At 49.6% G+C, this 19,589-nt stretch overlaps 7 protein-coding genes across 7 annotated transcripts; 4 read left to right on the top strand and 3 right to left on the bottom strand.

Moving 5' to 3' along the window:
• Nucleotides 1-18: 18 nt before the first annotated feature.
• On the bottom strand, nt 19-1,459 carry DFL_004494 (uncharacterized protein; the record flags this gene model as incomplete). Its single annotated transcript, XM_067633596.1, has 2 exons — nt 19-1,132; nt 1,227-1,459. 2 exons carry the CDS (start codon nt 1,457-1,459, stop codon nt 19-21), a joined length of 1,347 nt encoding a protein of 448 aa, XP_067491749.1.
• A 611-nt stretch (nt 1,460-2,070) lies between these two features.
• Nucleotides 2,071-6,185, top strand: DFL_004493 (uncharacterized protein; the record flags this gene model as incomplete). Its single annotated transcript, XM_067633595.1, has 6 exons — nt 2,071-2,509; nt 2,573-2,655; nt 2,741-2,936; nt 2,991-5,392; nt 5,445-5,677; nt 5,735-6,185. 6 exons carry the CDS (start codon nt 2,071-2,073, stop codon nt 6,183-6,185), a joined length of 3,804 nt encoding a protein of 1,267 aa, XP_067491748.1.
• A 367-nt stretch (nt 6,186-6,552) lies between these two features.
• On the bottom strand, nt 6,553-6,976 carry DFL_004492 (uncharacterized protein; the record flags this gene model as incomplete). Its single annotated transcript, XM_067633594.1, has 2 exons — nt 6,553-6,657; nt 6,722-6,976. 2 exons carry the CDS (start codon nt 6,974-6,976, stop codon nt 6,553-6,555), a joined length of 360 nt encoding a protein of 119 aa, XP_067491747.1.
• A 323-nt stretch (nt 6,977-7,299) lies between these two features.
• On the top strand, nt 7,300-8,769 carry DFL_004491 (uncharacterized protein; the record flags this gene model as incomplete). The annotated part of the gene is made up of 3 exons (XM_067633593.1): nt 7,300-8,299; nt 8,385-8,458; nt 8,518-8,769. 3 exons carry the CDS (start codon nt 7,300-7,302, stop codon nt 8,767-8,769), a joined length of 1,326 nt encoding a protein of 441 aa, XP_067491746.1.
• Nucleotides 8,770-9,649: 880 nt separating this feature from the next.
• Nucleotides 9,650-10,996, top strand: DFL_004490 (uncharacterized protein; the record flags this gene model as incomplete). The annotated part of the gene is made up of 1 exon (XM_067633592.1): nt 9,650-10,996. One exon carries the CDS (start codon nt 9,650-9,652, stop codon nt 10,994-10,996), a length of 1,347 nt encoding a protein of 448 aa, XP_067491745.1.
• Nucleotides 10,997-12,382: 1,386 nt separating this feature from the next.
• Nucleotides 12,383-15,827, bottom strand: DFL_004489 (uncharacterized protein; the record flags this gene model as incomplete). Its single annotated transcript, XM_067633590.1, has 4 exons — nt 12,383-13,331; nt 13,390-13,977; nt 14,031-15,481; nt 15,543-15,827. The coding sequence occupies 4 exons, from the start codon at nt 15,825-15,827 to the stop codon at nt 12,383-12,385; spliced, it is 3,273 nt and encodes a 1,090-aa protein (XP_067491744.1).
• An 823-nt stretch (nt 15,828-16,650) lies between these two features.
• Nucleotides 16,651-17,892, top strand: DFL_004488 (uncharacterized protein; the record flags this gene model as incomplete). The annotated part of the gene is made up of 1 exon (XM_067633589.1): nt 16,651-17,892. The coding sequence occupies one exon, from the start codon at nt 16,651-16,653 to the stop codon at nt 17,890-17,892; it is 1,242 nt and encodes a 413-aa protein (XP_067491743.1).
• Between the last annotated feature and the right edge of the window lie 1,697 nt (nt 17,893-19,589).

Below are 19,589 nucleotides of genomic sequence, written 5' to 3'. Positions count from 1 at the left end.
CCTCGCATCGTATGATTATTAATTACCCCCAACCCGCCATTCTGCGTTCAATTCAGCGCCCTCTGGTGGATTTTCGTCCCAATCGTCTCCACTATCCTCCCCTCCCTCAAACTCCGTCTGGTCGGGAATCAAGCCCTTCAGATTTACTTCAATATGACGATAAGACTTCTTCCACCATATCTTTGTCCCTTTGTCTTCGTAGCCTCTCTCAATCCTACACCCCCTGAAGATGTAGTCATTGGCATATTTATTCCAAAGAGGTAGTCTAGCAAATGAGACGGTTTCCAAGTTTTCCAACCCTGCGTACATTAAATCCCTAATGAATTTATTAAGTTCCGGTTTCTTATACCTTTCCGTCTCGCCCCTCGGCCATGGTATCTCTAAGAACTTCAGCTTATGCATCGGCGTGAATTCTTCATATTCCGCGAGTGACAATCCGCTGCGGTATTTATCGGATAGATGGAGCTTGAATGATTCCACATTTGGACAAGTTTGAGCGAACCATGTTAACCCTTTTGCGCAACTTCCACAAAATCTACCTTTTAGTTTGATTTTTGTGACGTTCGGGAATCTTATTGTTATGGGGGTGCTGTTTTGGCCCGCAACGGCGGGGGTTGAATCTACGCGGAGATTCAAAGACTTTAGAGTTTCGCTGCAATGCCCGAAGAAAAAGGTTTTGGAAGAGAACCCCGGTTGACGTTGGAGTTCCAATTCGTATATGTTTATATCGAGTGTTTCGAAAGCTTGTTGAGGGAAAGCGATCCCATTTTGAAGATCTTCATCCGAGATCTCCACGGGCCCAAGGAATTCTCTGGCTTCAGGAGTAAGCTTTAACATAAATATTTTGTACAGATCCCTCGGAGGATCTCGAAACTGGCGTGCCCTGAATCTATATGAATCATGGGTGAGGGTTATATTTTTGAAATTTGGAAAAGATGAGATTGCTCGCCAAAGTGCGATGTAGAGATTATTTTGTATGTAACTTGGGACGGCGAATTCGGAAAAGATGGATATGTTTGTGGCAGAGGGGAAGAGATGTAGTGATTTGGCGTGGAGGGTGAGAAATTCGACGAGGTTTGAGGAGTCGTATACTTTTCCGCGGCGGACCCGTCGGTTCGAGATGTATAACGTACTGGGAAAGTTATCCACTCAATTATATATTCAGACTTTGTAAGGCGAGGGAGGAGTCGGTAAGGTTTTATATATCTAAGTGATCACGTACTTACCGAACGGACGATCTAATCGAGGATAATGCTCCGCCATCTGAAAAGGCGGCCAGGGACTCTCGATTAAGCCATAAACCAACAAACAGGAACGGAAGAGCGCGATCTCGACAAAGTTTCGATACTTTGGAGAACTTCTTTAGAGCATTTTGATTCCAATCTCCCTTTAGACGATCGAGGATCTCGAGGTGGATTTCTGGCGGGCAAGCCAGGAAGTAGCTATAGCTAGACGACATGACTTCACCACCCGATACCAGTGTAATCGAAACTGAAGTTTTGAAATGGTGAAAAGGGAACGGATTATATACAATTCCAGGCTTACGCGGGGACTACTTGGGGATGTACTTACCATCGAATGTCATATCGCATCAGCCAACCCAATCGGTTTCGTCTTATGGTATGTTGCAAGCCCCCTGGCCCGACCTTCCACGGGCCTTGGCATACACCGGGCGGCTCGGTTCCCTGCAAGATTCCCGAATCCCCGGTTGAGGTTTTCGATTAGATTGGATCCACTCAACGCGTCCCAATTGACTGGCCAGAGCTGAGCACTGTGGACCTTCGACGTCGCGTGTTTCTCGACACCCTCCTTTTCACTGACTCCGGTTTTCTTTTACTTCCTTCCCTCCTTCTTCCTCCCTCCTTACCTTCGATATCATTGTTCATCTTCTATTCGACAGTCCGCGATTGTAGATGATACAAGCTTTCCTTACCTCATCAACAGCTAGCTTCAAGAATCCTAAACCGATTAGGTTGATGTAGATATCAATAACGAAACTTCCCGATCAACTTATTTACCTGCTACCTGGGTGCATATTCACAGGCGTACACGCCATAAAACATTCCCAAGATGGCACCGAGTACCGCCAAAAAGTCAGCGAACACCAACAATGCATCAACTCCATCCTCTTCCATCCGGAAACCCTCAAACTCGGGGCCGAGCGGCACCCCTTCCTCGGCATCAGGTCCCAAGCAACGTTCCCTATTCACATTCTTTCAAAAGGTCTCCAGAGAAGACCAACAGCAGCAGCAGGGACAAGCTCAATCGTCAACTGCTGCAGCGAAGGAGGATGATGAGAAGATGGATGAAGCCCCTGCTGTACAGGAACAAGAAAGCATGCTCCCGCCGCCGTTAAAGCCTTCTGCTTCTAAATCTTCGCTTAAAGTGAAGCCTGCTGTTTCGAAGAAGGGGAAGGGGGCTTTTACGACACCGGTTCCTAGTAGTGATCCTGCGAGAGCGTCGAGTCCTGTTGAGGGTATGGAGAGTGAGGTTGTTGGGGAGATGAATGGTACGGTGAACTTGCTTTGAGGGGTCAATGGTATTTTATAGCTTACGGTTGATGTTGGTCTAGGCTTAAAGCTCAACTCTTCGATAGTACGAACTTCGAAGGCCGATATAAAAATTGCCGAGGCCTCCAGCCCTCTGGCCAGGACCGTACGTTCTCATAACATATCTACTAGAATGTTCTTCAGCAACGATTTCGATATCTAATTCTAACCACAAAATATCGAAACAACAGGGAAGGAAGAAAGTTAACTACGCAGAACCGGACTCGGATGAAGACGAAGACATGGTCAGCGCTGGGAATAGGAGGAACAACAGGAGAGGCTCTAAGCGACAAAAGCTCGTGATTAGCGATGACGAGGACGAGTTTGTGGTCGCAGCTGAGTCGCCAGAAGCCGATGATGCGGGAGAAGATGATTATGGGATGTCCGGTAAGACTGTTTTTATACCGTTGCCACTGTAGAAGATACACTGACTCGTATTAGATGACGACCTCGATGACTTCATAGTAGATGACCTTGAGGATGAGGAGAGTGACACCCAGAAATCAAAGAAGAGGAAGAGGACCGAGAAGAAGCCTACCAAAAAGGCAGCTCTTGCCTCCTCTCCTCCACCTAGGTCGTCGCCTCCGCCCATGGCATCCAGTAGCAGCGGTGGAGGTTCTGGAAGTGCTTCGAGATTCAAGTACGATCCGAACGCATCATCTGCTCTTGCCTCTACAGCACCAAGCAGCCATGTCTCCAGAGCAGCTTCCTTGAACAAAAAACCAGCCGAAAAGCCCAAGCTGAAGAGCAAAGAAGAAGAAATTCGGTACCCGTGGCTCGTTGATATCCAGGACAAGGATGGGAATCGCCCGGGCGATGAAGAATACGATCCACGTACCCTTTTCATTCCCAAATACGCATGGAATAAGTTTTCACCTTTCGAGAAACAATACTGGGAGATCAAACAAGATCTCTTTGACACGGTTGTGTTTTTCAAGAAGGGCAAGTTTTACGAGTTGTACGAGAATGATGCCACCATCGGGCATCAGGAGTTTGATTTGAAGCTGACGGACAGGGTGAACATGCGTATGGTGGGTGTTCCGGAGTCGTCGCTGGATATGTGGGCTTCGCAGTTCATCGCGAAGGGGTATAAGATCGCGAGGGTGGATCAGAAGGAGACAGCGCTCGGGAAAGAGATGAGAGAGAACGATTCGAAGAAAAAGGATGCGGATAAGATTATTAGAAGAGAGCTGGAGTGCGTGTTGACAGGTGGGACGTTGGTAGATGAGACCATGTTGCAGAACGAGATGGCAACGTATTGCGTGGCAATCAAGGAGAGCGTTGAGGATGGGACCCCATCTTACGGTATCTGCTTCGTGGATACTGCCACCGGGTGCTTCTCATTGGCGGGGTTTCAAGATGATGTCGATGCTACCAAGTTCGAGACTCTTGTGGCGCAGATTCGCCCCAAGGAGCTGGTTCTTGAAAAGGGCTGCCTTTCTACGAAAGCTCTGCGTATCCTCAAGACAAACACGGGTCCAAAGACCATCTGGACGAACCTCAAATCCGAGAGGGAATTTTGGGATGACGAGCACACGATACGAGAGCTCGATGCGAGCTCTTATTTCGAAAAGGACGGTGCTGTTTCATGGCCGGAGGCTCTGGAGAAATCACGGGACAAGCCACTCGTCATGTCAGCTTTTGGAGGCCTGCTATGGTATCTACGACAGCTCAAGATCGATGCCGATCTCGTCAGTCTCGCCAACTTCCAATGGTATGATCCAATCCGCAAATCGACATCTCTAGTCATGGATGGACAGACTTTGCAAAACCTCGAGATCTTCTCCAACTCGTTTGACGGAGGTGCCGCGGGCACGTTGTTCAATCTTCTCAACCAATGCATCACCCCGTTTGGAAAACGAACCTTCAGACAATGGCTCTGCCATCCTCTTTCGGATGCGCGAAAGATCAATGCTAGATTGGATGCGGTGGAAGCCATCATGGCCGACTCTGCGCTGTTGGACACCTTTACCACACAGCTGAATAGACTTCCCGATCTCGAACGCATGATCTCACGTATCCACGCCGGAAGCTGCAAGCCCGCCGACTTCCTTCGTGTCATCGAAGGCTTCGAACAAATCAACGTCACCATGTCCGAAATCAAAGCCTACGGAGGCGGAGGTGATGGCGTTATCGGGGAGCTTATTGAAAGCATGCCAGATCTTGACGGACTCCTCGAACCTTGGAATACAGCTTTCAATCGTAAAGAGGCTAAGGACGGGAAGCTGATCCCTGAACACGGGGTTGAACAAGATTTTGACGATTCGCAAGATAACATCGACCAAATCGAGAAGGACCTGCAAGAATTATTGGCGAGCTACAAAAGCAAGCTCAAGTCCTCATCGTTGAGGTTTTGCGACAGCGGTAAGGAGATATATTTGGTGGAGGTCCCCGTTAAGGTCAAGGTGCCCGATAACTGGATGCAAATGAGCGCTACGAAGCAGGTGAAGAGGTACTACAGTCCCGAAGGCAAAGCCAAAGTTCGCGAGCTGCAGGAGGCTCGTGAAAGACATGCGCAGATCGAAAAGGAGCTGTTGGGAAGGTTCTGTACGAGGTTCGATGACCAGTATACGGACTGGTTTAAGGCTGTGAAGGTTATTTCGCAGCTCGATTGCTTGATTAGCTTGACAAAGGCGTCGCAGGGCCTAGGCGAGCCGAGTTGCAGACCTCAGTTTGTGGAGTCCGAGAGGAGTGTATTGGAGTTTGAAGAATTAAGGCATCCTTGTATGATGAACACGACGGGAGACTTTATTCCAAACGATATTCGGCTGGGAGGAAAGAATGCGAAGCTTACGCTCTTAACGGGAGCGAACGCTGCTGGTAAATCGACGGTTCTGAGGATGGTAAGCATTACCGCATCCTACTTCTTTGAGCACAGGCTAATACGGTGTATAGACCTGCATTGGTGTCATCATGGCACAGATCGGATGTTACGTTCCAGCTGTCAGTTGCAGGATGACAGTCGTGGACCGCATCATGTCGCGACTTGGTGCGAACGACAACATATTCGCTGCACAATCGACCTTCTTCGTTGAGCTGTCCGAGACGAAGAAGATTCTGAGCGAGGCGACGCCCAGGTCACTCGTCATTCTTGACGAATTGGGACGTGGTACTTCATCCTATGATGGGTAAGCTTTAGGTCCTCCCACCATTATAGCCATAGACAATACTAACCGATCTCTCAGCGTCGCGATCGCCCAAGCGGTCCTCCACCACGTCGCAACCCACATCGGTGCGATCGGCTACTTCGCAACCCACTACGGCTCGCTGGCCACCGAGTTCCAGGACCATCCGGAAATCCAACCACGTCGCATGAAAATCCTCGTCGACGACGACCAGCGCAACATCACTTTCCTCTACAAACTGGAGGAAGGCGTCGCTGAGAAGAGTTTTGGAATGTACTGCGCGGCTATGTGTGGGATTGATAAAAGCATTATCGATAAGGCGGAGGAAGCGGCAGCTATGTTCGAACATACCAGTCGGTTGAGAGAAGGGTTGGAGAAGGCGAGGGAGGGGTGTTATGTACCACTTGGGTTACAGAGTGATTTGGCCTATTTGATCAGGGGAGAGGTCGAAGGTGGGGAGACGGGGGGTATGATTATGGAGACTATGCTGAAGGCGATTGAGGCCCTTTAAAGGGTAAGATTTGGGAGGATACGCTGGCCATTTCAGAGGCCTAATTTCTTTTGCGATTCATGGAGCGGTGGCTCCTTTCATTACTTTTGCGTTTTCGCTTTTGGAATATTATCCTTTTTTTTGATCTACGCACAGCGGGGCTTTATACAGCTTTATCAGAGCATAGACCAGACCAGACCTAATATTGGTAGACCCAATGCAAACTATCATTCACACGAAGGCAAATATGCTCCGACGTCCTCCAAATACCATGGTTGTCAAAGTCGAGTCTTCGGACACTCGTAAACCCCAGCGCCGGACGTCGACAGGTGACCATGTATAATGTATGCACGCGTATTCTCGGCGCCCATATGTTTTAGTATCGAAATCATGCAGACGGAGAAATCATCGCTCTCAGCGTCTCCTTCAGATCGGCACCATGCGTTCTCAGTAACTCCGTCGCCTTCGCCTTCGAAACTTCCATTTCTTCGACCTATATCCATCATCAGCCACCGCTCACCCACAATCCATCACCCCACAGAGAAATGGAAGCATACGATAACAGCCACATCCTCCGTCGCAACCTTCACAATCACTTTCTTAACCCCAGCATCAGCAGTCTTCCCGGTACCAACCGAAAGACTTGATAATCCTGCTGCTAAGGCTTCCGCATTCGCTGAGGTGGTGGGGGTTGAAGAGTCATCGAGGGAGCTGTGGGTGTCGAGGTTTGAAAGGGCTTTGAGGGTTTTGGCGTCTTCGGCGTTGGTGGGCTTTTGAGGGACGTCTTCGGTGTCGGGGGTTGGGTCGGACATTTTGGGTGGTTGTGGGGTGGTGAAGGTGGGAGCTGAGTGGCGAAGCCCTTGGTGGAGGGTTTTTGATAGGCTTTTCGAGGTGCCATGGGTGCAACACAGGATCGGGGTAAAATGCAACAGGGGTAGTTTGTGAAGCGGCTTCGAGGAGGTAGTCATTTCCAGCAAATCAAACAGCAAGGAACCGGCCAGAGAGAGAAACATTTGAAGGTGTACGGTTCTTGTAAGTGGAATTTTATATACCTTGGTTGTAAAGGGAGGGGTTTTGATATTTACAATTAGAGTAGACATTCCCCATGCGCTCCGAAGCATATATCTCGAGGCGGATGTCGACTACAAAGCTACTATTCGGTCTTATATATCTCTTCTTTATCATATCTTCGTTCCTTGTCTTTGCTACGAAGCCTCATAAACGGCAAGGACGAAAGCTCGAAAAGGTCGATATCAAAGACAACGAGCCAACGGATGTCGAGATATTACGATTCCCCCAGCACCAAAAAAATCAATCGAGCCCAAAGCTATCAAATAATACAAAAAACACAGCCCTCGAAAGATCTAACCCCAGATCCGTATCCAAAGTTCCTACAAAACCCACCCCGAAGCCACCACCGAACCCCCTCACCTTCCCCGGCCCCACGAAAGCCACCCTCGTCCCCATCGTACTCTCCAACACTCCCACCCACATCCACACCTGGATAGCTGCCACGGAGCCCTCCGGCATTCTAACAACATACACCGTCTCCACCCCTTCTCCGAAACCCATGTTGGTTTATAACTGTAATATAATACCCGCTCTATGCAACGCCGCCCGAAAACATTTGGGCGTCGGGGTGACTACAACTACGCTCATCTACGACCGGTGGAAACCGGAGCGTGTCGGTGGCGCGAAAGTAGGTGGTCGTACGAGAGCTGATGAAAGGAGGAGGCGTGCATGTGGGAATGGGAGGAGGTTGTTATCGCCTGAAGAACACAGGGCTGGTTTGAGGTGTCCTGCTGTGGATGTCGTGTTCGGGGGGAAGACGCAGAGGGCTCAGCCGGGGGTGTTTACAGTGCAGTCTAAGGTTCTTATTACCACCGAGATTGGGGGGGAGACGGTTACATTGACGACATATGCACCGGCTGTGTTTCCGGGAGATATCCTCATGACGAATACGGTCAACCCGGATGGAGATGGAGATGCTGTTACTAAGACGGTGGGGAATCAACTAGCGATCGAAACGGAGGTTGGTGGGGTATGGATGAGGGAAAGGATTTCCTATACGTTCAGTTGCGAGGAGTTTCCGCCGGCGACGAGTGTGCAGGGGGGGTTGGGGGCTGAGATTTATTGTATGTTTTTATTCCGCTTTTAGGACTACACCTTGATTGTTAATTATGGTTTTTTCGAGATGGCTGATTTGGAAGTTCATTACAGGTGTACCGATTAGACAGCCGGATGGCTTCGCGACGGAACAGAATTGGCAGGGGTCTGCTATCGCTGGGTTGAGGGTAAGTTTCTTCAACCGTTTCTTATACGGTGAATTATCGAATCATAATACGATTTTTAGAATTACGCTCAAAAGTCCATACATGGATTCGACCCACTACGGAAAAAAAATTATACGACCACGAATACGCTGTTTGAATACGACTTCGAAATGAGGTATTCCGATGGTCGTGGTGCAGTGTGGGTCGAGGGTGGAGGCGAGGTTGAGTATTGTTACGGACCTTGGGGTTCGAATCCGAAGGATTGTGCCGTGCAAACGGTAGCTAGGCGGGCGTTGAATCACAAGGAAAAGAAAAACAAGAAGGTATTGTGACAGAAACGGTGGTAGGGGGTGACGAAGTGATATCAATTCGTCCTCTTGAAAATCCTCGATTCTGTTCAAATTACGGCCCGACGAACGGGCTAATCCCGACGGAAGAAGTTGAGGCGTCGCCTGGGATTTTGTTAGGGCCCGAGAGTGTGCAACGATTGGGTTTGGGATCTAAAGAGGCGTAGCAAGATGTCCACGGCAGAGTACCTGATAAAAAATTTTAAGCGACCGCTATTATTATCCAAGGTTCCATCGGTTCCAGTTAATCATGTTGGACGGTCCCGGATGTCTAAATGTCTGCATGGTTATGATATCATCTACAAGCCTTTCGTGCAGAAACAAGCTCTTGCCGAGCCCTAAACGAGTGGGTCGCACCCCTGTCAGCCCCAAAAATCGAAGCACCGGACAATTTTCGAGCCCAAACTTGGGTCTAGGGTCTTTTTTGCCGTTTGCGCTCGTTTTCAAGTCGGGATTCGTAAGCTATCGAGTCAGAACGGCGCAGGGTTAACCGGCAACCCTACCGACGATTCGGTCGTTACTGTTTCAGTCGGTTATAGCAGTCGGCTCCGGGCAGGGGAGTCGCTGTTAATGTTCGAGCCGCAGTTAACGGTTACGCACGAGCTTAGCTTAGGATCGCGCCGGTTGCAGAGAACATAGTACTGACTACGGGGTGAGCGAGTGCAATGTAACGATATATATAAAGGGACAAAGCCTGCCCTTTGTCATCCGCTTGATCTACTATACATCAAACCACCAGAAGAAAGCATCTCTTTTCCAATTCGACTCTTAACATCTTGCGCGCGACCAATTTTACTATCCGAACTGCCAAGACTTCAAGATATTATATACAGTCGCAAATACTTCAAAATATATATAATATAAGATGGCATTCCCCAAAATCATAATCATCGGCTCCGGTCTCTCCGGCCTCTCCCTCTCCCTCTTCCTAACCCGTCTCCTCCCTACCGCCTCCATCAAAATCTACGAAGTCCGCCCCTCAACCCACCCCTCAACCTCAGGCACCATAAACCTCACTCCAAACGCCCTACGGGTCCTGGACCACCTAGGAATCTACGAATCCCTGATACCCCAGGGTTTCAACTTCGACAACCTCACGTTGTTAAACCACCAATTCGATTTCTTGGCATCGATCCCCATCGCTGGAATTTCCGAATTCGGATATCAAAGTCTTAGGATCGAACGACGGATTGTGCATTCTGCATTACTACGGAAAGTCGCAGAACGTTCGTCCCAAATAGAGATAATATACGATTCCAAATGCGAGAGTGTCGAGGAATCCGACGCGGATGTCACCGTAAATTTCACAGACGGCACATCCACCACCGGAGACGTTGTAATCGCCTGCGACGGCATCCACTCCACCGTTCGAAAATCCTTCGTCAAAGATCCCAAAAACTTCAACCCAAAATATACCGGCCAAATCTCCATCGGCGGGACCATCACGAAATCTCAAATCCAAGAGTTCAACATAAACAACAACCCTTACCCTCTGATGATGTTCGGCCCCGAATCGAGCACCGGCGCAAACTTCGTGGTCTGGCCGTACGACCGCTCCGGTGATAAATTCACATTCTTCACCACACTTTCAAAACCCGATGAGGACAACGATGGCTGGAAATCATACGCAGACGGTAAAGAGCTCTTGAAATCAATCATGCAAGAAACTTTTTCGTCCGATGGGTCACCATGGAATGAAATGGTTAAGAAAACTATAGAATTGTCGGATGCAGAAGGGTATGCGTTCTGGCCGTATTATTTACATTCCATACCCGAGAAGTTTTACTCGGAGAAAGCGAGGGTTATATTGATCGGTGATGCCGCGCATGCTATGCCGCCGAGCGGGGGACAGGGTGCTGCTATGGCGTTTGAAGATGCGGAGACGTTGGCTTATTCTCTTGCCGCTGCTTTTACCGCAGAAAGTGGATCCGATATCAATACGCCCCACGGTCGAGAGATTCTATCGAAGTGGAGCGATCATAGAATCGAGAGGATGAAGACGATCCACGAAATGAAAGAAAGAATGTCGGATATGAGGAAGGGAGGCAGCGGGAGTACTTCTGGGTTCATGTTTACGGTTAAAGTGTGGACTATCTGGCTGCTCGGTTTCTTGGGAGTGCTGGGTAGGACGAGGAGGGCTGTTAATAATTACGATGCGAGGAAGGAGGCCGCGGTGTGGGTGGGAGGGGGGGTAATGGCTAAATCGGAGTAGTTTATGGGCCTGGATCGTAATAGCTTATGGGGGATGCGGCTGGCGTTGGTCTATAGATTGGGACTTGTATCTTTTCGTTCGTACTTTCGGCCTTTGAATTCGGTTCCCGTTGAATGCTTTTTGAAACCATTGCAATTCGGTCTTATACCGCGAATCACAATTTAAGCTACTATTCGTAGAAGCCAGCATTCTGCACCGGTCTTATCTCATAAACCGAATTTCTACTGCACTAGTTAGCCCCGGGCCCCTCGAAATCTGATTGGTTTCGTACCCAGACGTCACAAAGGGGGAACTTTGTACGTACGACGAAGCAAGTATTCACGAAACCCATAGATCCGACCAACCTCGAATACAAGCCGGTGCTATTCATACGCAGCATGCGCATCCAAGCTGCCGATTTGCTAGCCTTGCCTCCACGGTAGATATAGCGTCTGAATTCGATATTCATCTAGAAGGAATCAATTCAAGTCGACGGACCCCTCCATCCCCGGCTAGGCAATACAAACTAGATTCGCCATCGCATTTTACATCTTTCATGGTACGCTAGGCGAGATTGGCGAGAAGTAGCCGGAGCGTACGACCAGTACTATACTTGAAGCCCAGGTAACATATCCACATGTAGTTATCATCGATCGAGTTTAAAATTTTATCTCTTACCAAGCTAACACAAGAACAAAACTAATCAAGGAATTCCGTCAAAGGATTCCGCATGCATTTGCTGGTGTGTGAAGTTTGAGTTCCCCGAACACTGTTGTATTTTTACATAATCCACCCTATCGGATTCTTGCTTGGATATTATTGAGGTTTGATAAGCTGTGTGCATTTTTGTACCTTGTTGGCTCGGCGTGATTGTGGCGAGGCGATCGGTGAGATAGTTGACGGTACGAGGTGGAGGTACTTTGTGTGATATTACAAGGTAGCTACCTCTTAAATACTGGTTACGAGACTGGTGGGTACCTAGGAAGGCAGTTGTTGTTGTGGGTAGTTGGAAATCCCGTTACGGTATAGTCTTGGGCTAGGCCTTGGGGTTCAATATCGATAGGTTGTAGTTTTCAAGCGTACGAGTGCATCTCAGTTTGGATGTTCAGGAGTCCTAAAATGAAGGAAGGTACTTACATATGTGAACAATCCTCTCTGCTCCGGAACATTCTCCAAAATTCTGCTTAGAATGCTCATAAAGCCTGTGCGAAGTAGCAATGCCGTTCACGGGCTGCTCTTTCCCATTCTCTAGTAGGTAGATACATATGCATATAATACGCATAAGACAGTTATGAAAAAGAAACAAAGAAGCACATTGAAATGGAATTTCATCCTATAATTACAAGTCGCACACAATGGTGAAGACTTTTTCCAAATTTTGTCAAATATGCAAATGAGATTCCCTGCTTAGTTATACCCCGGAGCGTCATCCTCGTCATCATTACCCCAAGCGCCAGGAGTCTTCGCACTGCTATACCCACCGGCCTGAGGAGTCGGTGCGTCATAGTAACGTCTATTATCACCACCAGAGGCACCTGGAGTAGCAGCAGTGGTCGGACCGCCGGGTGTAGGAGCATCCCAAGCATTTGCACGCGGTGTAGGAGCTGAGACTGGAGGAGTCGGGGCGCTGAGGCCACCAGGTGTGGGAGCGGATAAGCCGCTAGCACCAGGAGTGGCTGCCGTGTAGCCACCGGAAAACTCAGGACTGGTAGCATTATAACCAGCAGGAGTTCTCGCGGTGGTGGAGGAATTATTTCCATACGAGTCGTTCCACTGGTCATTGACACTTGACAGAGAACGAGCTGGCGTCTTGGATCCACTATCCCAAGCGGTGCCGCTGTCTCTTGGCCCTGGCTCTCCGGATCCGTAGTGCGGAGTTCTATTACCTGGATTCCAAGCTGGTGTGCGGCCACCAGACGCCCCAACAGGTTGGCCGTACGATGTACGTGATCCGTCGTTATCGCCTCTGTATGGGTCTGAGGTTCGACTTCCATCTCTGTACGGGTTCGAAGTGCGACTTCCATCCCTGTAAGGATCTGAAGTGCGGCTTCCGTCGTTCGCACCGTACGCAGGGGTCTTCGACCCGCTTGCCCAAGCCGGAGTTCTGCCACCATCCCCAGCCCCGCCGGCCCAAGCGGGTGTTCGTGCGCCACCGCCACCTCCTCCATGGGCGCCCGCTGGTGTTCTCGAGCCGGCCCAGGCGCTTGAACCGGCAGGTGTTCTGCCCCCAGACCAACTACTACCCCCGGCGCTACTATTGCCTGAGCCGTAGGAGGTACTGCTACCACTGCGATCACCAAAGCCCTTCTTCGGTTGTACAAATTCTGCATAGCTAAGGATTCTACCCGTAGCACCCCTGGAAAAGGCAATGGTTAGTAAATATGAAAGTCAAAGGTATCATGGAGAGAACGTACTCTTTGAAACCAAGCTTCATCTTCTCAATGGTGATAGTCTTATTCTTGGAATGGAGTTCAATACGGGCGGTCGTGTCGGTCGCATCCTTTACTATACCTAACAAACCTTTGTATGGACCTTGCCTGACGTGAACCGTCTGTCCGATAATTCTATCACGCCCACCCTGACGCGGAATGATGGGTGGAGCCATATTTCCGCCAGGTTTCTTCGACATTTCTGGCATCTTAGAAAGATCTGGGCCGGAACTAGCGACTCGACCTCCCTTGGCAATCATTGTGGCGAGATTGTTTGTTCTAGCGACGAAGATACCGCCCGTCTCGCCTTGCAACTCCTTGCTGTGAATAAAAGCGAATCCTCTGTACAGATGGTGAATAACACCGGAGCGGTTCTCTCCACCCGCGATCTCCTTCACGGTATCTTCAACGCGAATGTCGGAACCGTTTCTATCGGTAGCGACAGCATCTTTACGTCGTGGAGGGATCTTGGCAGCGACCTGCGATGGAAGAATGGTTCGAGTCGCGCCCTCTTGATCCAAAACCTTGAGAGATTCTCGATCGATCTTGATAATACATGCGACGGTTGTGGCGCTGCAAGATAATTAGCCAAGCCCCTCACAATGGCGCAGTTTTGGATATCATACTTAAGCTGAATGAGGTCCCACAGATCGTATTTTCCTGCCGCAGTTCCCATACCGCCGCTGTCGGATGCCTCTCTTAAATCCCTTGAGAAGACCGTAATCTCGCCCATGGAAAGATCACTCAAAAATGTAACCCGGTCATCAACAATCTTGACAACCATACCAACTTCGTCACGGTACCTGCTGCCTCCCATAACCTTCACGTGGTCACCTTCCTTGAACCTCTTGCGAAGGCCCTTGAAGGGAACATCGATATCCTTTCCTTTGAGAGGTCCTTCTTGAACATTCATCGAGACGATATCCGCCCTGACCCGAGTAACTTTTCCGACCATTCCAGCCTGCTCACCAGAATACACTTCGACCATATCACCAGGTTGGTAGGGAGCATACTTGTCTGTAGAAGCCTTCAGCGATTGCGACAGGGCTTGCAGATCAAGGCTTTCATTTCCATCCCCAGTACTTGCGAATTTAGTCACCTCCTCCAGTTTTGGATTGACGTTCTCCAATTGCAACGCCGTGACACGAACATCTTTGACCAAGTATCCACCCTCGTACGTCTCGCCCTGGAAGGTAAAAATACCACGTCTAGTCGACGTTAGGTCCCTTTCGTGATACTTTCTGGCTTCTGCTTCGGAGAACAATCTCTGTGGCGGTCTAACCGCACCCACAGCTCGCTTTCTCTTCCCAGTCGGATCAGTACCGTCATCCCTGGCACCGTAGTCGATACGAGGAACAGCACGGATATTGAGGATCTGCCCGCTTTGTTCGACATCCACAACCTGTGCCAAATCTCCCTGATATTTGCCACGCTTGAATCGAACGAATGTTCCGGGCATGATCTCAGCCTTCTTCTGTACGCGCAAGAGATCCGGCATTTCGTCGACAGGAACCAGGATCATTCCGGATCGGGCGTAGACATTTGGGATGTTGGTGAGTGCGTTCAACACGTCGGCCTGTCGGCGAGCTTCAACATAGATAAATCCCTGCATAGACTGCCCTCTCTCGAGAACGGAGATGATGTTCAGAGCGTTCCTGGTGCCTTTCATATCCTGGACCTTCTTCATAATAGTAAAGACGGCCTCCTTTTCCTTGCCAGGTTTACACTTCACACCCCAGATCGACGGGTCATTAACCGATGGTAGTAGCAGCCGTTTGGGTGTTACTGTAGAGGCATCTCCAAGGCGGTGTCCTCGTCGTCCTCCGTGACGATCACGCATTTCGGCAGCGACCTTCTCAAGATCTTCGGCGAAATCGGCTTGATTCTGACGATCAAGTTGGCGATGGAGTCGATCATCTCCTGCCCTGTGACGCAGAGCATCGTCGTCGTCACCCGGAGCAATGAAATCTGCCTCCATCTCTTCATCGTCTTCATCGTCGACCTCGTCGTCTTCGTCGACCTCGGCCATAGTATCAAGGAAAGGATTGTGTGCTCGTCTTTGGCCTCTCCGTCGGCGCTATCGTGAGGTATTGCGTTAGCATACAATAAAAAGTGACGAAGAAGCAGGATCAGCATACTGGTCCTTCATCGTCGTCATCGTCGTCATCGTCTTCATCCTCATCGTCGTCTTCGTCTTCTAGATCCTCAATCTCGTCATCTTCGTTCGCGCCATTGCTTTTATTTCGCGATTTGCCCCGTCCTGAAGACTTCGGCGCGTCTTCTTCGTCGTCTTCTTCATCGTCTTCATCATCACTTGGCGCTCGCTTCTGTCGCTTCTCGGGACGTGGATCCTCCTCTTCTTCGCCGAAATCATCGTCATCTTCTTCGTCCGAGTGAAGATTTGCATCTCGTATGTTTGACATTGCTGTGTTTGGTCCAAGATGTAGGAGTACTGTCAGATAGTCGTGTCAAAGAGGAGGTTGGGTTGGGGTTGACGGTAGCGACCCAGTCGTGTATATAGGAAGGAAGGAGGGAAGGGGAAGAGCTAGAACCGCGAGTCCGAGTAGATATACGGTCCTAGAACACCGGAAGGATCCAATTGATGAGTAATTAAAGCACCCAATGGCTTCACGGGAGGGGCAGCAGGAGGGTGATGGTGTTTGTCGCGATGCGATGGATGGATCTGATACTGCTGAAGAGGTCGGAAGGAGAGAAAGCGAGAGGTTGTCGGGAAGAAGGCCAGCTGGTGTTGCAGCGAAGCGATGATCACAACCCAGACTGCCCAACGCCGCCAAGCTTGGCCACCAGCAATGCATGTCAATGCAAACTCTCCATCCTGAATGCCCAAAGGCTAACTTGTTCTCGCATCGACATTACAAGTCGGTTCTGCTGGAAGAGGCCGTTTCGTCATATTCAACTATCAGCAGGTTGGTGCCTCATAAGCCAGCTACCAGAAAGCAGTTCTCACAGTTACTAAAATCAATCCACCAGCAAGTAGATCGGATCTTGACTTGCTTCGATTAAGCAAACGCTAGCTCAGAGGCAACGGCGTGAGGTCAAAACGGGGTTTTGGGTGATGTTAATGTTGATGAGAAATTTAAGCGGTATTTGCTGGTTCAATGATAAAAATTTCGGCTCGAGCTAACTTATGACTTTGATAGTGTGTATTGCATTTAATTCGAGCTTGAAACGAGCTTGAAACTACATTCATTGCTTGCATTTAGAGATATCCGTTGCATTGCAGCCATGGCGTCCTCATCTCAAAAGCGTGGATCCGTGGCGCCCAGCTCTCGGAGAGGATTAGCTACTGCAAGACAATCAAAAGGCTTCGATGGAGAAGAAGAACCTCGGAGACTGGATAGGCTGCAGGTAGAAGAACATGTCCAGCTTCTCCAATCCTTGGATGAAAAATTGAGAGAGGATCTGGCCTACCATCTGCTCATGACCTTCCATACCAATAAACACTACCAACAACATCCAAGGATTACTTCAGCTGGTCCAGATATTACAAGTATACAAGCGGATAGCGATATTGAAGATGCCGCTCCTGATTCAAATGGGGACGGTGGCAGGGTAGTTAAACCGACAGCTCTTCTGCGACGGTGGCGAGCTTGGCCGCTGCCTCTCGAATTGACTCCACGACCAGAGCCAGGATATGTATCCTCTGGCTCCCTTCAGGACTCTTTACTTGCGACCATGTTACGTCACGCGTCAACGCAAATGAGAATGAGAGATAGTCTAGCCGAATTTTCAGCTGATGATACAATCTCTGAAACTCTCTGCAGTCCAGCAATTGAACGTATCGTGGCGTCGTTTGATCAAATGCTCGCTAGCATATATCGGAGTCGAGAAGGTTATGCCGCCGATCAAACGATCCAAAATTTACATGCATTGCTACGTAAGAGGAAGAAAAGACATCGCACATCTCGCGAGCCCCTGCGTGCAGATGACATGGTCATCAAGAAGCAGAAAACGGACTCTTCGGGACGAACGACATCCCAAGTTTACCGACAGGGATCTCAACGATTATTGTCTGCAACAGATGTGTTCCAACATGCTCTGATTCAATCTTTCCCACGTGGGGTACTCCAGAGGGCCAGCGAAAGGTTGGGACGTTTACTGCGGCTGCCTCGAAATGCGGATCACGCCAGCTATATCACGCTCGCTGAGGCGAAACAACAGTCACCCCGGCCTGGGTCTTTGAACGATGTATCCACCGTTGACGTTGACGGGATGGGGTCTTTAACCCCTATGTTCCTCGGAGCCGATACCGAGCGTGTACACATGGGGGGCAAATATATTACTCGAGAAATGTGGGAGACCTGGGATGAACGTAGAACTCAGGTCGCCGAGGAAGGTTGTTTTAGTCGTGATAGGTTTCTGGAAGAAATACCAGGACAGGGGAGGACCAAGGAGAAACGTCGACGAATGCGCAAAGAAAAGCACCTCCAGGATCTGGAGCAGGAGCTAGAGGCTCATGCTGCCTGATCTTCGTGGCGGCATCGATTTGAGCTCTAGCTGCACATAATCTATATCTGCGTGGGGTAGCTATAGATGCCTCCCCACATCGGTCACTTTCTTGCCTGCAGCAGCGAAGGCGCCATGCCAGACTCCAAATTTATTTCCGCCTCATGCATCGAAGTTTGGGGGTCTGGAATGAGCAAATTCCCGGATATGAGCTTCGTAATAATCTGAATTATAATGCTCCTTTTGCCGTGCCGAGGGTGCTGCGAGTAAGGCGTGAAATTAGAAACAGCACGATACCTCAATGCATGATTCCTGCAGCGACACATGGCATCTGCACTTTCCTTGCCGTACCCGTCCCGGTCCACCGAAGTGCAATTCAGACAGGGTCGAGCCAGATCCTTTGCCCTACGAATTTACTGAATCGGAGACACGGGGCAGGGGTGGTTGAGCCCTGGATCCCCATTGAAAGAACAATGGAATACCCCTTCTTTGGCTAGGCTGAAGTTTCGGTTTGCGAAACCATTTGATTAAGCGGCGCGAGCACTGGTTTTGAAAATTACCGATGAACCAACTTTATCTTCCACGCCCTCGTATATCCTGCATATCCTTCCTCCCTTCGACCAGTTCGAACCTTCTCGTCATTTTGGTCGGTTTGGTCCTCTGAGTTGGCGGCCTACTTTGCATCAATTCTGATGCATCCGACATGCATTTTGGCCAGGATAAAACTTGGACTCCTCCACAACATCTTACTCCCCTTCTGGTTTATTCTGGGGCGGGCTGATCTCAGATACAATTCGAGATTCCAGCTACCTAAACTTACCACTCGGCCTGGCGTGAGATTACGGTGGCCGTTCTGCACAGCCAGGGATCTCACAGCGACTGCCTCTGAGCTTGCCTATGTGGCGACGCAGGAGGGAAGGAGCATAGGCATATTACCGAAGCAAACGTCTGCGGAGTCCCAACCATCTTTTTGACCAAAACGTTCCACAACAGCATGATGAACTACTCGCATGGCACTTGAAGTTTCTAGCCAGATGCAGCTTGATGATACGATTTCGGAGGTGAGTTTTTGGTCCTCAAACCGTCCGTAGCACTTGAAACTTCGGAATGCTTACTGCGTACCCTTTTAGCCTCCGGCCCCGCGTGTTTTCTCTTAATCTTCTTTACTTAACCCAAAGTACCTTGCCTGGCTCAATGAGCGGTAAATTTCGTTATGCGCACGCAATAAGTAGAGAACCACATACTTAAATGCGGGAAAGGGTGGCCTCGTGCACATATATATTCTTCTCGCACCTCGGGTTCTTCAGCAGTCGGTCATTCCGAACCCTTTTTTTTCAGCACTAGCTGTAGCCGTGACTACTGTTCGCCCCCCGAGCGCAGTCGATACCAAATTTACTCTTCAAGTCTCTCCTTCAGACGCCTGTTCAAAGACCCTTTAGCTTCTTCGCCACAGACCTTTCAGCTCGAGATTCATCAACCTGTCTCTCGCTAAGCCGACCACAGACCCTTTCATTGGCCGTTCTTTGGTTCTGTTCGAGCTTGCTCGCCTATCACTCCGCTCCGCACAGACCCTCCATCGCTTGCTAGGCTGAAAGATCTTGGCTTCTGTCCTTGAATTGAAGCCAGTCTGCTGCTTCAGATTTGCCTTAGATTCGACAGGTAACATCGTTTCTCCGTGCCCGACTGGGTGCTCCTTTCGCATTTATACCATCGTCCGG

This window comes from Arthrobotrys flagrans (genome assembly GCF_004000055.1).
Source record: "Arthrobotrys flagrans strain CBS H-5679 chromosome Unknown unitig_0, whole genome shotgun sequence".
Lineage (NCBI taxonomy): Eukaryota > Fungi > Ascomycota > Orbiliomycetes > Orbiliales > Orbiliaceae > Arthrobotrys > Arthrobotrys flagrans.
Note: the sequence above shows the minus strand (reverse complement) of the source record. Positions and strands in the feature narration are given on the sequence as shown.